At 34.4% G+C, this 17,719-nt stretch overlaps 1 protein-coding gene across 1 annotated transcript; it reads right to left on the reverse strand.

The window, feature by feature from the left end:
- Positions 1–100: 100 nt before the first annotated feature.
- LOC126737668 (putative ATP-dependent RNA helicase DHX57) lies at positions 101–14,904 on the reverse strand. Its single transcript, XM_050442655.1, has 13 exons — positions 14,725–14,904; positions 14,547–14,661; positions 14,306–14,484; positions 13,171–14,256; positions 8,053–8,247; positions 7,641–7,990; positions 7,304–7,577; positions 6,436–6,800; positions 6,051–6,373; positions 4,209–4,418; positions 3,979–4,152; positions 3,691–3,921; positions 101–368 (listed from the first exon to the last, which is right to left on the reverse strand). The coding sequence occupies exons 1-13, from the start codon at positions 14,790–14,792 to the stop codon at positions 228–230; spliced, it is 3,711 nt and encodes a 1,236-aa protein (XP_050298612.1). The 5' UTR covers positions 14,793–14,904; the 3' UTR covers positions 101–227.
- Between the last annotated feature and the right edge of the window lie 2,815 nt (positions 14,905–17,719).

The following is a 17,719-nucleotide window of genomic DNA, read 5'->3' on the forward strand; positions in this document are numbered from 1 at the left end:
GAATATTATACATAAGGAAATCTAGAAAAAAATAGGAAATGCATTAACGAGTGTGAAACCATAATTATACCAAGTAAGATATACAAATTAACAAAACCACTTTAATGTTGTACAAAAATATGGATTTATTAATAAACAACCATAAAACACGTTAAACTTAACAAGTGATCTAAATAATATGTACAAATTATACAAACTTTCTCTATTTTTGTTTTCAATCATCGTTATCACAAATTGACCAATTTTAAAATGGCCGAGATGACCCGTTCGCCGTGGTCGTTGTGCAGTAAATTTAACAGAGGATCCCTGATCTTTTCTTCTAATAAGTTATAAAGCTCGATGCGAATCATCTTTATCATTTCAGCAACCTGGAACAAAATTATTTTCTTATATACGTCGAAATTCGGTTTTAAAACTCTATGTAGCGTCACTGCATCACGGTAACTAGATACGATAATAATCTTACGGTAAAGTTACTGCATGGTCCGATGAACTAGAAATATTTATTTAGTGTGTTAATTTTAATTAGAAAAAAATAGTTGAAATGTACATATATAAATTGAAGGGTTAGTTTTAACTTTTTCAGAGTTTAAGTTACTCAAAAAACGAAGACCACAGGGAAAAAACGTGCAAAGTCACTATTAATTGAATTTGAGAAAATAAAATTTTAAATTTGAAAACGCTATAAATTTTTTAATAATTTTTTTAAAATTTTGATTTTGGAAACAATTATTATACCGTATACTAGCTTTTTAAATTATGTAATGAAATTAAAAAATATCAATTAGTTTTTTAAATTTTATTACAAAACCAACCAAAGTACAAAAAAAACAGGAAAAAAACGTGCAAAGTCACTTTGTTTTAAATGTTACCGTATTTACTATATTGGTGTTTAGCGCTTATTTTGTGTTGTTTTAACGGACATTTCTCTTCTGTTCATTTTAGGGATTTTCTTTGCGGGTAGTACAGGAAGATTGTCGTAAAAGGAAAACGTGCTCTCGCCACAAAATTTTTTCAGTTGCTGTAGATCTTTGTATTTTTCTCTTGAAATAGGAATTTTACCTAAAAAAATATTTTATTAACAAAAACACTATTATTTAAAGGAATTACAAAACAAACTTACCATTATAAGCTCGTGGTGGATAGTGAAACTCCTTTTCAGATAAAGGTGGGCCTCGTATGAGTTTGGAGACTGGTTTAGTTACGATGGAAGTAGTCCAAGATCCATTATAGGTTTCACGATAAAGAATCATTCTTGGATGATTCACAGTGACTTCCAACTCTTTTATTGGTCGACTCAAAAACGGACACTTCTTTACATACAAAGGAGACAAAAATGCACTCCAGTCTCTTATAAGGCTGTCGTTAACTTCTTCTATTTTATAAGGCGTTGGTTTAACTCTAGCTTCCTTGAAACCCCGAACCCAATCTGAAGGTAGTTCGGTCTTGGATTTGCAGTTAATTATACCCATATTTTTGTCACACTCCATAAATGAGTGGCCCCTAATCGGAAATACAACTTTCATAGTTTGAAACCTCTTTTTTTGGTGGACCAGGTAGTGCAAATAGCGAAACACTGTAAAGTTCTTATTTTGTCCTCCACAAGAGTCGCAAAAAATTATTAAAATCTTAACGCTACTAGGAAGATGATGAGTAACATAATCTTCTAAAAAAGAACATACCTCATTAGAACCCTACTTAGCTACTTCTTCTGAATAGATATAAAATACTGAATCAGCATCCGAAAGTCTATGGATGTTAAAAGAATAAAAAGATAATTGACGCTTATAATAGACGTCATTAGTCGTTATGTTCGGGACTGGTAAGTTTTTTTGGTAGTCCATGGCCACCGCTTCTATCTCTATTGATTTCCTACTTTGAAGTCGAGCTTGTCTCTTCCTAGCGTAAAAGGCTTCTGTTTTTTTCTTATGAAGTTCTTTCTCTAATGTAAGCTTTCTTATTTTGCGATTTAGGAACTCTTTATTTCCAAGGTGATGTTTTGGGTAAGCCTTAAATTTAGCGACTTTAATCTAGCATTGAATTCATCGCACTTGGAACAGGTGTCAGAGCGGGGATATCCAACACTGATATTAAAATCAGTCGAAAAAATAGTTCTGTAAGTTTCGTAAGACACAGATTTATCTGGATGTTTTAATTTATACATTGAGTGCATTTTGCGAATGTTCAAATCTTCAGGTAAGTAAATTTTCTTTGACTTTTTATTGCTATAATGACTAGACCTACCCTTAAACGAACGAATATGAGAAATAACACAGTTTTTTATATCTTCTTTAAATGCACGATGTTTATAGGATTGTTTCCCCCTGTTGTCCTTAGGAGCAACTCCTTTGACTAGAAGTGAAGTGTGAATAGTCTGAACTCTTCTTCGTGTAATTCCATGAAGTGAACAAAACGCTTTAAGGCATACTGGAATGTCGACTGTTCCTTCATTACGTAGCACTCTTACCTTATAAAAGTAACTAGCCTACCGGAAGTGACTTTCTTCTTCTGGGCGACGATTTCTTCGTTGGAAAACAGGACTTAGAAGAATAAGGCCATACAGATAGGCACTTTGTTCGTCCCAAGAACCTAACTCATTAAAATGTTTAATAATTTTACCCCGTTCATTAGGTAAAACTTTTTCAAAGCACTGAAATCGCTTACAATGACAGTCTGGCCCTACTTCATGACTCTGTAAGAGTATTTTTTTTGAAACATCAGACATACGACCAGTTATTTTACGTTTTTTAGATAGTCCACATATTTTTTTATCTAATTCGTCACCACTAGTGTCACTCGCCATGTTCACTCAGTTAAAATAATCGGCAGACTGACCTACGAGCTTAAAAAAACAATATAATTTTCTCAACCCAACACGTTTTTATCTACTATCGCGATTACATTGCACGTTCTTTCCCTGCATAGTTATTTAAAAACTGCAAATATCCAGTGACACAGTGCGTTTCTTGCCGGTATTAATTGCTTATATGAAAATATTCTTTGAAAGGAAACACATAAACGTATTATCTTAATTTTTATAAAATACTGACTTTGCACTTTTTTCCCTGTACTCTTCAAATATCAATGTTATGAAAATTAAAAATGGGATAATCAAAAAAAAAATCGAAGAGGTTCAGACCGATTTGAAAGATAACGGTATGGATAAGTGTATTGCAGAGAAACTCCGTACTAAACGCAAATATGTAAGCATTTTGAAAATAGGTATACCTACCTACAAGAAAGTTAGTTAGAGCAAGAACGTACAGGAATTGAAACTTTGATATTTGTTCGAGGAGACTTATTTGCGTATGTTAAGTTTTTCTGTTGTTATAAATAATTTTATAACAAATAATATTAATGTTTTTATTATAGCTTTGTACAGGGGGTCTGAGACAAAACAGTCCAGCCTGAAAATCTTAAAAAAAATAAATTGCATGAACAAAATAACCTTTAATTCAAGGTATCACGCGGCTCCAATTCTCATTTAAAAAAATTGACTTGGAGGCTCTAGGGGGTGAAGAAACGTCAGAGAAACGCAATTTCTGTCAATAAATGTCTCCTTCAGTATTAAATTTAATGTGTTTTGCGGTCGTTTTTAGCTAAACAATTTATTTTTCAGGGTGTGTCAGTGTTTTGTCTGGAACACTCTATATAAATTGAATTATAACATTGTCTACTTAAACTCCTTACCTTATGTTCTTCAACTTGAAACAGAATCCAACCGTCTTCCAACGTCAAAAAAGTACTACCGTTCTGCACAACAATATCCAAATCTCCAGAGAATAAGACCAAAGGAACAATTGGTACCATGGTACAATCCCTAAAGAAAATCTTACTGGTGCGCACCTTTTCTTGGTAAACCATGTACGGACTGGGAAAACTTTTTATTGTGTAGTTTACCGAACTGGGATGCATAAAAACCTGAAAAACCAAATCAGTTTTCGAGACTTTAAGAAGATTTATATTTATGTAGTTCACCATTTCTTTTGGTGTAGCAAACCTGATGTCTTTCGCCTCGTTTTCCTTCGGTACGGCCCCCACCGCGCTCTGAATGAACGTTTTTGAGGGCGTCAGGATTTTCACGATGTTCGGATAGAGGGCGGCACATAAAATCGAGGCTAATAATCGCACATTTTCGCCGTTTACGTTAAACTAAAATCGATTAAAATCGGTCAAGTTGATATAAGATTTGAACATTGAATAATTACGTCTGATCCGGTCACATCCGTAACGACATCGTCGCCGGTTCTTCTACGTTTTCCGGTTAAGTTAACCGGTACGAAGCCGATATCCACTAATAGTTCTAGAAATTGATATTTTATGTCCGCTATGGTTTGTAGGGTTTTGTAGGAGAGGTAGTTCTCGTTGGCGAAATTGCGGGCTGCCGCCGCGCTTTTTTTGGCTAAACTCAAATATTTCTGGAAGAAAAAATTAATATTCTTTATTATCTCGGTTTTGGAGTATTAAATCTTAGGCCTATGAATGTGTAAACTGTAAAGATACTTTAGAAGTCTAAAAAATTCCGAATATTTATCACTAATCATACTGTATTTGATAAGAATATTGCGTATGATATCATTTTATGATTATAGTCATACTTTGCTTCAAATAGGTTGCAAGTAGCTGATTTGTTAACCGAAGAAAATCCATGTATAGAATTTGCAATTGATGGCGTTCTGTTACTCTGACAATAAACAAACAAAAGATATAATTCAAGAAAATTAGATCTTTTCATTAGGATACTTTTACATTGATTTACGTACAGATACTTCCAAGTCAAAATGTATAGAGGAACCTTTAAGCCTGCTGGATTCAAACAAATTATTATTAGAGAAAATCATTAGGAACATTATTAAACCACATTATTACATATAATTTTGATGAAGAACAACTGTCATCGAACTTTTCTATTATAAATACCCATCAAATTGTGGGTACCAAGATGATAAAACCTATCTTTATAAAAATTTAAATGTAAGACAATAACAAGATTTAAACGACAAGAAAATATCATCATTAATTTTCGAGCTAATAGGCAAGAACTGGAACTATGAATTTGTAGATGTAAACCTGCTGTAAACTACTCCTTGGAGGATACGATAAAATAACTTCAACTATTTTGAAGTCATAAAAAGTGACTCCGATTGTCTGTAAAAAGTAAGAAGGTGACTTTATTTATATAATAATGAAAGAAATCAAAAATTAAACTCTTTAGAAAAAGAACATCGTGCAAATAAAATATTAAGTACATGAAACAAAAAACACATATAACTTCAATTGCCTGCAAGAAGTGCACATCCTCAAGTGACTAAATCAAGTGAACGCGACTTTATGGAGAAAAATATATAAAGTGACTCCAACTGGTTTCAATATTTCAAACTCGTTTTAACACTTCAAAGTTAACTTTAGTCATTGACAAAAAAGGTTCCAAAGTCACTTTTGACAGAATTTTGTGTAAAAATTTGGTTTACTTTAGGACCCCTGGAAAAAAAATCTGTTAATTAGGCCGCAGCGTTTAAATTTTACTGCAACGTAGCTCAATGTTCTCCTAATGTTATAAAGTGAACTGATCCAAAATATCTTTAGTTAGTGCCGAAATATGAGTTAAATTCGATTGATCAAAATGATTTGTAAATAAAATCTGGAAGGGCGGATATCTATGGAGAGACAACATCGTTGCAGATCTAAGAGCGATGGAAATAGAATACAATCGTAATTGATGCAAGATAGAAAAAGATGGAGAATGATCGTGTGAAGACCCACCAAGAGTTGTAGAGCTACAAATGATGATGATGAACGTATATTGTGTGTAATTTTTCGTTCGCAATAAAACGATGGTAGAATTATTTATAATAGATAACTACTACATGAATATAAAAAAAAATGAAAAAAAAACCTTAGAGCCATGTCACTCTTTGGCAAAAAAATACACCAAATAGTTTTCTTTAGTACTTGACCGATTTACCCACAAAACATCATGCATTTAAAAATTTTTTCAGTCACCAATTTATAATTATGGCATAAATTAAACGTCAAACTTAGTTACTTACCCTATAAGCTATCAATGCCGTAACTTGATCGCTAAACCCAGCGGAAAAGGACAATTTCTTGGCATTCGCTTGATCCCTTTTACCGAACGGCGATACGAACGGACTTTTATAACTCAAACATGCGGCCATCGTCAAGGCGGCATCTACGCAACCGAACATCGACCCGTAGAGCATCAATTTGCCGATTCGCACGTCTACCGGCAACGCGGCCAAATGGTGCCCCAGTGGCGTTAAATTTTCCTCTTTATCCAACGCTCCCACACTCTCCAGTCGTTTTATTGCCGACAAAATGTTTTCGACCGTGGGTGGTTCTATGAAGGAACCTGACAAAACAAGAGCGTCAAAGATATACAAGTTTATCGAATCCATTTCAAAACACTCTTACCTAAAACATCACAAACATCCCTCTCATAAAACCCTGGCAAAACCTTAATGTTCAAGACGAGTTGTTCCAAAGGGATCCGATGGATCTCCGGTATCGGTTGGTGCAGGAAATAGTGCTTGAACCGATGCCGCGTGTACAAATGGACGCAGACTCCGGGCATGACGCGACCCGCTCTTCCTTTTCTCTGCAACGCGTTCGCCTGCGTCACCCACACGGTTTCCAGACTCTCCATGTTCCGGTTCGAGTCGAAATGTTTCTCTTTCATTTTACCGGAATCGATGACGAACACGCAGTCGTCGATTGTTACCGAGGTTTCCGCCAGGTTGGTCGAGATTACGATTTTTCGTTCTTTGTTTCTCGGTTTTCTTGGGGTTAAATTGTATATTATTCAACAAGCATAACTAATTCACAAGAAATACTACTACTACGAGACACCCTGTATACAAGGTGTCCCGAAAGTAATGAGACATAGAACAACAGTAGATTCCTTATGTCAAAATAATGTGATTGAGGTCAACTTGCCTTCCTTTCCTAACTTTAATGGTAACTGAAATACAGGGTGTCAAAATATTTTATTATGATACCAATGAACCATCATACTCATGTTTGAAAATGCAGAATTCCCTTTGTTCCAAATAGGCTTGGCAGGATCTTTCTACTTGCGGGTGGATTAAAACACAAAAAATTCAATTTTACAACTTTAATGTGATGGTTAAGGTTATATTATAGTGGACTGTAACAGAGAGCATCGAAATAAAATAAAAATCAAATATTCTTCTCGTGGAAAACACCGACGTGATATGCTGCTCAATTTATCAATCAAACCAAAATCAGTTTAAATTTATGAAGGATCACATTAAACTCTTACCTAAAAATCGCAGCTTGCTCTTCACTAGTCAACGACGAGTGTAAAGGAAGAATTATATATTTCCCTTTACGCTTTCCAAACTCTTCGTGTACCACCAATTGATCATAGAGGGCGGTTATCTCCCCGATACCAGGTAAAAATATTAAAATGGTCCCAGTTTTAGGATAATTATGTTTTCCGGAAACAATCCACATTAAAACGTTTTCTATTAAATCATTATTGATTTTATCGCTGTCCATTAGAAAGAGGTTTTTACATGTACGTATGCTAAAACCTACAAAATATCAAAGATTTTTCATATTTTTGCTAGTAACAGACACAAAATTCAATCCTTTACCTTCGTATCTGGCCATCATTTGTCGCACCGATAAATTTTCGTCTTTAATATTATCCCGGGGTTTATCAACGGACAAATCATACTCGGCCATCATCGCCTCGACGTATTCCTGATCGTTTTTTATTTTCCTGCAATACTCCGACCCGTCTTCCAGTACATAACCAGTTTCCTCCAATATATCTTCCAGGAAATATTGTTCCACGGGAAAAGTCCTACCGGGAATACTGATGACCGGTATTTCCCCGAAATACTGCGAAAACAAGTTGGCGTTCAAAGTGGCACTCATAAGTATCACTTTCAGGTCCGGTCTGAGTGGTAGGAGCTCTTTTAGGATTAGTAGAAGAAAATCACTGTTGACAAATTAGTAATTAATAAGGAAATCGAGGAAAAGGGTGGATGTGAAAGCTTCTACCTTTCTTCGCTTCTTTCGTGGACTTCATCCACGATAATGTGAGTTACGTTTGGCAGCGAGGGTTCTCCTTCTAATCTACGCAATAAGATACCGGTGGTGCAAAATGTCAGCCTTGTACTGGCAGATATTTTACTTTCGAGTCTTATTTGGTAGCCCACGCTCGCCCCGATTCGTTCGATTCTTTCTTCGGCAACTCTAAAATAGTGAGTTCTATTTCATTCACCACGAAAAATATAATTTGCAGGTTACAGTAAAGAGTTGTTTTATATGTATGTTTTAATCGAACGCCTTTGAAAAGTATATTAATAGCTATTGTATTTCAAGTATCCATCGATAGTAAGCATATGTTCTAAAAAACCTGACAATTGAGTGACTTATTGTGCAATATAAATCCAAAGATTTTGTGCAATTAATTTGTGGACAGTTGATAATCTAATGTTGCCAAAAAACTGTAAGTCTTTAGTCATTTTCACTTGTAATTTGGCGCTGAACAGAAATAACGTCGCCTATCAAAAATAAACGAATATTTGATCTTTTACAGGAGGTTAAGCATTAAAATGGTGGACATCTAATTGATCAAGCAAGATCTTGATACTTTTAAAGAAAAAAAAAACAGACGTTTAATCTTGAAACCGAAAACGTCGATTTGAAAAAGCAAATTAAATTTTTTGAGGAATGTTCAAAATGAAATTAAATTATAATTTTTGGTCCGCAAGAACAAATTGAGTATTCTTCACTCGAGTTATGTTCTGTTAAATTATCAATGATTAAATTATGGATATACAAAAGATAGATAATGTAACTATATAGTATTAGAAAAAAACTCAGGGAACTAACACACAAATAATTGGAGAATTTAATAGATTCTTACGAAAACAATCGATTACCGGCATTAGTATTTCCAACAATCTAACTTACGAACAACAACTATAGGTCAAAAAATTCTTAATCAAATAATTCTTTAAAAAATCTATAAAATCTAAGTTTTATAAGATAGTCAAAATCAAAAATTTTACAGCAAAAACCAACTTAACCGTAAACGGAGAGGTCTTTAATCGATTTACGGCCAAGGATAGAAATAAAACTTAAAATTTTTAAATTATATATTTTAATTAGGAAAACACATAACAGAAACACAAATCAAAAAAGAAATAAATCTGCTACTTTTTGAAATAAGTTGTGTTGCGTAAATGCATCAACGGCCTATAGTGTTAAGTGATATTGCTGAAAACAGTCAGCGTGTAAATAAATAGTGCAACGCTCACAAATATAAATTGTTTGACTTCTACATATACGACATCTTCTTCGGGAGTCAGTCCTACTGATTACATGTTCAGAGTGATCAACCCTCACTTCACTGGGTGGTTCTAATGGAAGTGGTCTAGCGACAAAGTTCTTTGTTTTTAATAAGAATGATTTAAAATTCAGTTGTGACATTCTATTGTGATTCACCGTGTTGTAAAGTTTCCAGGAATTGACAAAAGTACTGTCTATTGTATTGTTAAATAGTGGCCACCGCCATTTCTTACCCATCACACCCATTCTATAATTTGCCACGCCATTATCATGCAAATCTACTCCTCCCATGTATTTATTATATCTTGAAATTACAGCTGGTTGTGGGATTGACACTTCAATTTTCTATTATAGCTTTTAGCAGAAGTAAGAGGTTTTACATGGTAATGACAATAGAATTATTGTTCCATTTTACCAATGAAATTTGTATGGATTCATCAAGTTGGGGATCATAGGTACCTCTTTCTTTTTCCGAAATGACCTTATTATCAACCAAAGGACAATGACTGGTTCTGTTTTCGCGAATCGTTCCTGTGGCAAAATAGCCTTTGGTTTTCAAAAGAGATAAGAGCTTGTAGGATGAAAAAAAGACGTTATGATTTTGCGGATTTTTCACAATTGACAAAAGTTCAACAACTACAGTCGCACCAAGTCATATATCATTGTTCTTCTCTGCTGCTCCCGCATAAGGAATGAACGTGTTGAGGTATCCACTCGAAGAACAAATAATGCACCAAAGTTTGAAACCAAAACACACAGGCTTGCCTTTTATAAACATCTTACGAGAATGGCGTCCAAAATAAGGAACCATTTGCTCATCAATAGATAAGTTGAATGAAAAAATGCCAAACTGTAAGAATTTTTCATTCATTGTATTAAAAAAAGGGTGGAGTTTTGTGTACTTGTCTCCTTTATCCAAATTATTATTATCACTCAAGTGTAGATTTCGCTTTATCGATCTGAACTTATTCTTATTCGTGCAGTCTCTGACAATATGCACAGTTTTGTCCTCGTCTAAAGACCAATACATATCTGTCCGGGGTAAGCTGTGATATCCAGACAAATTCTTGTGTGTGTCTGTTATTGTCCTGTGCGTATTTTTCTGAAAACTGGATAATCAAATCCATAAGATTCTCATCGACAAATTTGAAAAAAATGTCCAATGGTGACAAACCCTCCAATTCGCCTCTAAGTTCTCGAATGTGTTCCTCTTCTTTGGATAAAGGTAAATTCTTGTGTATAAATGATCCAGATCTCCAAGTCGGTCGTTGTAACTTACCGCTTTTTTTTCTAGGATTTTTCGGCGTTTTGTTGCCAAAACTTCTTCGTCAGATTCATCGTAAATCTCGTCTCGAATGGTGTGGATCTCTAAAGTTCCCGCTATATCTCCATTCTGGCTATTTTCGATATTTTCCGGGTCCTCTGAAAATTCTTCCTCGTCTGTGAGTTGATCTACCTCGGGTGGAATGTAGGCAGCGTCGACTTGTTCTAAAAATCACAAATTATTGTGGTGTGTATAATATTGTATGTATAATAAAAAAAAGCGAAAAAAAGGTACAAGAAATACTTACCAACTTAATTTTCAGGCTCATTTACAACCTCCTCCAAGGCCAACTCTAACTCCTTTTGCGTAAGAAATTTTCTTATTTTTTTCAACAAACAACTCTTATTACAAATAACACGCACTCGATTAAATGCAGACTCAGACTAAATATTGTATAAATAAAACATATTAGTCGACTGCCCTAAAAAACTTGTCAAGACACACTTGTGACAGGCAATTTCAGTCATTCGGCCGGTGATGCGAGAACGCAACAGCATAATTTATGATCTAATTAGGAAAAACCCTGGTTCAACTAGGCCCCGGTTTTCAATTTTATGATGTAGTTTGGAATGTAATTAGTGTTAAAAAAATACAAAACATAGGAATATATGATTTTTAAAAATGTGCGGCCATATCTAAGATAAAATCCGGCTTTTAAAAAAATTCGTACAAGAAAGCAAATGAAAAAAATGGTTCAAATTTAATTCTGTCACTTTTGTTCAACCTTGCGTCAATGGTACCAGCCCATTTTTCAGGCGAAAAAAGCACTATTCTTTTTGTAAATAAATCATTAGTGCAGTGTTGCGTATACGCATCACTGGCCATAAATGAGTTGTCAAAGATCTAAAGAGATTGGCACATTTACTGATTTTTTTATTAATAAAAAACAACTATCTATAGAAAAACAAAAATCCAAGAGAAGAAAAACAAAGAAATAATCAGCTAAAATAACTCTAACTGTATTAACTTTTTATTTTTTTGCACTTTTTGAATTTTTTAAATAATATTTTAAATTAAATGTTAGACTTTATATTTATAATTTATTTTCAGATATTCAGATAAATTAATAATTTTTCCTTTACAATCTTATACAAGGGCCAAGAACTACTACTAGTGGTGGAAAAAGGTATGGACAGTTTTTATTTGGCATCATCAAATTGTGGTTGGGCATATTATGTATTTTCTAAGGAAATTTCTATTATTTTCAGGCAATTGAATCGTTTCTTTCTTAAAGACACCTTTTAGGCAGCTAAACTAATTTTTTCCTTCTTCCAGATATTTCAAGCCACTGTTTTAAGCTTAATTTTGACTTGGAAAAAAATGACAATTCGTAGATCGGTTATAGATTGGAAGGTGCTGAAATCAATGGCAGGATTTCGAAATCCGAACTATAAACGGTAAATTATAGTTTAAAGCACTTGAAGTATTTCTGACTAATTTTGACAAATATTTAAGTACCGTTTGCCATTCTGCCATTGAACTCGGCACTCTTTTCTTGTACAAATTTCATTCCAGACAGAGGGATTTTAATATTACTTTGCTAATTTTGTTGATTTATTTTCAGTTTAGTTATTATACTGATGTTTAAACCTAGGAAAATTGTTTATTGTGCAAATTCTACCACGTTTTATGTTTGAAGGTCTTTGAGGCCCAACTACTGACGAATACACTAAAATCCCTGCACCTGTACACTGACAATTTACTTTTACACTATCTAAACTTGTACATACATAATCAATTATAGTTCATAAAAAATGTCAATATCAAATTCACTTCAAATCAAAAGACTGCAATAGATTTTATAATAAGCTGGTGTGACTATTACTATGGTATGTAAAGTCTATATTAAAAACACCACATGACTATTACTACATTATTGATAGAAATATTCGACAAAAGAGTTTCTAAGTGCATCTCTATAAAAACAATATATTTTCCGAAGAAGAACTATAAATTCCCAAGACAAGTAATTTATATTATTTGCAATAAACTATTGAGAATTCATTGTTTGAAGGTAAAAAGTTGTGTTTAGAAAAAAGTCATCATACATTAATACAACAAGTCGTCCTCCATAGCAAAACTCACTTTGACAAAATTTTGAGACATAATCAAGCAATCAGTCAAATAAAGAGGCTCATTTGTCCTCAACCAATATTCCAACTCATAGTTCGAACTCAACTATTTAATTTTTAAGAAAAAATTATTTGTATTACAATCGCCAGTATTACAAGCCACTATAAATATCAATATTTTTAAAGGAGCTAACAATATCAGTTTCCAATTCCTGTACATCAAAATTTATAATGATCCTCCTGAAGACTCTGTTACTACAACTTACATATAGAAATTTTATACATCTACAAAGTGAAAAAACAAGGTGGTAGCATAAACCAAAAACTTTAGGGTAATTAACTAGATGCCCTAATGACCTGTTTACCAATGACTAATACTACAATAATGATAACATTTGAATACTTTTATGAAAAATAAAATCTTACCTTTCAGCTACCCCAATGGCAGATATCCTCCTGGGCTGCGTACACACAATTTCCAAATGTCGATAGTCGGCAGCAGAAATCCACTCGTCCAAAATAAACTGGGGTACTTGGGTGCTTTTACCGCATCCTGTCTCCCCACTGATCACCACCACCTGGAATTGCCTGATGGTGTTTAAAATGTCATTTTTCAAAGTCCACGCCGGAAGATTCTGTCTCGCTTTCAGCATCACCTTGTAACTTAAATCGGATTTCCGTTTCTCGAAAGCTCTGATGATCCGCTCGTCTTCGATCCGGATTTCCTCGGAAGTCATTTGTTTTTTTTTATCCCTGTTCGTAACACCTTTGCGATAATGTTTTGGCAATAGTTTGCGATTTTCCAAGATTTTCTCACCGGAAAACAACTTTTGCCTGTAGTCAATAAACTCGATGTCGCCCTTGAGATGTTCGGTCATTTCTTGTTCGTTTTTTAAAAGTTCTGTGACGCTGTAAACGCTCGGGATGCCGTCTAGAGCGAGGATTTCCGCTTCCTGATAGAGTTTTTTGCATATGTGGAGTGACATTAGTGGTGGAAGACATACGTCACTTTTTAAGAAAATTAACGGGGGTTCGTAGGGGTATTTCGAACGTTTGGGAAAGCGAAACTCCAGTTCGAAATAGTGCGATGTTAAATGGTTATTGTCGGTATTTTCCACTGGCAATGGCTCATGTGAAAAGCGACATTTGTTCCCGAATTTGCATGGTTGACCCCTTAAGAAATTTTTACACTTTTCCTTTGGTTTTTTATCAGGTTGGATGATTTTTTTTGGTTGTGCTTTCTTATGAAACATGTTAAATAAATAATCGATTTTCAAGTTAATTATCCAGACTCCCTCAACTTTCTCACTAAATGCAGATTCATAAATTGATTCTAGAGAGCTTTTCTCATCTATTCGCATATCAGTTAAATCTATATCAGTCAAATCATGTACTACAGGCTCTTTTTCTGTCACTTTTAAATATTTTGTATATAATAAGTATAAAGCATCTTCAACACAGTTGTCACAATATTGAAATGCTTCTATGCAATGATTTTCATGGAAACCATAACTATAAAACATGAGTAAGGAGTAAGTATAAAAAGAAAATAAAATCTTACCTTTGAAGTCTCATTAAGGCAAACATCTTAAGCCTTTCCTCTTCCTCTGAACTTCCCTCCTTAATTTGGGAATAATCACAACCCCCCTTAACCACCAAATTACCTCGCCCAACCCAATATTTCTTAAGCAAGTTTGATTTGGTGTCTTCATAGGCAGAAATACTACCAAGTTTAAAATCCTATTAAAAAGTAAAATCTAGTTACTCACTATAGTTAGTATTGATTTAAATCAAGCACTTACAGGTCCATGAATGTACTTTAAAGTGTCTAAGATTTGTTCCTGTATTGAGTCGGGTAATCGAAGGAATTGTAATTCTTGTTTAACTACAGTGGGTTTAGTGGTAACTTTGGTAGTACTGAAAGATTGAAATTAAATAGTGTTTCTAGTAAGTCAATTTGTGCCAAACAGGGTTACTAACCTAACTTTTGCAGAAATATTTTCCCTAAGCAAGAAATCGGCGGCGTTTATCGCTTCTTCAGAGTCCATCGTGACGGGAATTTTCAAAATGGAAATATTTCACAATGTTTGAAAGGAAAATGGAAAAATAAACATCCAACAATGGAAAAGTGTAAAAATTTGTAGGTTATGACGATTGACAGCTGTCACTGTGACACTGCTGTCACGGAAATACAAGTGTGGTTCGTCATTAGTTTTTTTGACGTCAATAACGGTAAGCGAGAATCATAAAAGATGGCACTGATAAAACCAACAAAAATTTTCAGCATTAAAAGCTCCCAGTGAAGTTTATATTTAGATAAATAGTCAAATTTTTAGATAGACTGACCTAAATATGCCAATTTTTGTTATTTTAATTAGCTTGTAATTACAATAATATAATATAGGAGGTAGTCATGAGGGCTAAAACACCCAAGGAGGCTTGGAAAAATGAATTACTCTTATTTTTATTATTTTTCCATTATTATTAAATTAGTCTCAAGGACTGAAAGATATCATGTTTAATAAACGCCCAAGACGAAGGACTTCCGATGGGTTCATCTCTCTCCCCAGTAATAGCAAACAGCTTTTTATTTCATGAGAATATTCCACTTTGTTCTCAAGATATTGAACATTGAAGTCAGTGGATACTTTGAAGAACGTACATTGTTTTTGGACCTCACTGGCTTAATATTTCGATATCTCTAAAATTATTGCTGGGAATCGTTTGAGTTTTACAATATTGGTAGAAAACGCCTTTCTTAATAAAATGCTTTTTATTTCATGAAAATATTCCTCTTTGTTATTAAGATATTGGACATGAAAGTGAGTGGTCTCTTTGAAGAGCAAACATTGTTTTTGGACCTCAATGGATTAAAATTTTGATATTTCTGAAATTATTGCTGGGAATCGTTTGAGTTTTACAATATTGGCAAGAAACGCCTTTCTTAATAAAATGCTTTTTATTTCATGAGAATATTCCACTTTTCTCTCGAGATATTGAACTTTCAAGTCAGTGGACACTTTAAAGAACATACATTGCTTTTGGACCTCACTGGCTTAAAATTTCGATATCTCTAAAATTATTGCTGGGAATCGTTTGAGTTTTACAATATTGGTAGGAAACGCCTTTCTTAATAAAATGCTTTTTATTTCATGAAAATATTCCTCTTTGTTATTAAGATATTGGACATTGAATTGAGTGGTCTCTTTGAAGAGCAAACATTGTTTTTGAGCCTCAATGGATTAAAAGTTTGATATCTCTGAAATGATTCCTGGGAATAGTTTGAGTGTTACAATATTGGCAGGAAACGCTTTTTTTAATAAAATGCTTTTTATTTCATGAGAATATTCCACTTTGTTCTCAAGATATTGAACTTTGAAGTCAGTGAATACTTTGAAGAACATACATTGTTTTTGGACCTCACTGGCTTAAAATTTCGATATCTCTAAAATTATTGCTGGGAATCGTTTGAGTTTTACGATATTGGCAGGAAACGCCTCTCTTAATAAAATGCTTTTTATTTCATGAGAATATTCCACTTTGTTCTTAAGATATTGAACTTTGAAGTCAGTGAATACTTTGAATAACATACATTGTATTTGGACCTCACTGGCTTAAAATTTCGATATCTCTAAAATTATTGCTGGGAATCGTTTGAGTTTTACAATATTGACAAGAAACGCCTTTCTTAATGTTTGGTTGGTTGATGAATGTATGGTTCGAGGAACATGCAATAGATGCCTCCCATTGCAAATCTAAGCTCTGGCTTCGATATGTGGACGACACCTTCATCATCTGGAACAAAGAGGAAAAAGCACTTCAGGAGTTTCTGCTTCACCTCAACAACTTCAGACCAACAATCAAGTTCACGATGGAGACAGAGAAGGACTCAGCTCTACCTTTCCTAGATGTCCTCGGTAAAAAGGTCGGTGGAAATCTACGAACTTCAGTTTATAGAAAACCAACACACACGGGCCAGTATCTTGACTATGAGTCCAACCATCCTGCAACCACCAAAGTAGGCATCATAAGATCCCTCTACAATAGAGCTCGAACCATCTGTAGAAGCGACGAGGATCTCAAGACTGAAGTGGATACCATCTACAAAGACCTACAACAGAATGGATATCCAATGAAGCTAATAAGTAGGACCATCCAAAGGACGCGTCCATATTAAATCAGAGACGAGGCCACCACGACAACCAGACTTTACATTAGGGGTACATCGGAACAAATCCGACGCATTGCCAGCAAGTACAATATTAGAACTGCCTTTAGATCTAGCACCACTATCAGAAGCGTGGTATCAAAGACCAAACCAGATACCAAAAATTGCGTCTACCGGATCCCACGTCAGTGCGGTGACTCATACATAGGTGAAACGAAGCGCCCCCTAGAAGTCAGAGCGAAGGAACTTCGCAGCTGGACCCAAAGAGGAGAGGTTTCCAAATCCGGAATAGCAGAGCACGCGTGGCATAATGGACACAATATTCATTGGTCAGAAGCCAAGATTCTGCACAAGGAACAGCACTAGCGGAAAAGGAAGTTTTCATTTCACAGAAACAGGGGATCTTCAGCCAGCCAAGCGTCGATGTACCCAACATCTGGAAGCCTCTACTCTCAGGACAGTGTAGGATCTAGAGAGAGGCGTGTCTTCCCCCCAACTCTTTTCACGGATGACTTTCCTTTCCACATTGCTGCACACATTGTCTATCACCTTCGAAAACAGAAGAAAGGAGTACCTAATATATTTTGTTAAAAAAATAAAGTGATCCAATGAAGAATTTCCAAGTTACTAAGGTTCAATTTCAGAAAACACCGTAAAGATATTTTTAGCACCTAAACCCAAATATCTTAAAAACTACGCGGGTAAAAATTATAATATAAATTAGATTATCTTTAGGAAATATTACTCAATAATAATTTTTAAGAATATAGAGTGATCCAAATAGAATTTTCTAAGTTACAGGACCCC

This window comes from Anthonomus grandis, chromosome 6 (genome assembly GCF_022605725.1).
Source record: "Anthonomus grandis grandis chromosome 6, icAntGran1.3, whole genome shotgun sequence".
Taxonomy (NCBI): Eukaryota; Metazoa; Arthropoda; class Insecta; order Coleoptera; family Curculionidae; genus Anthonomus; species Anthonomus grandis.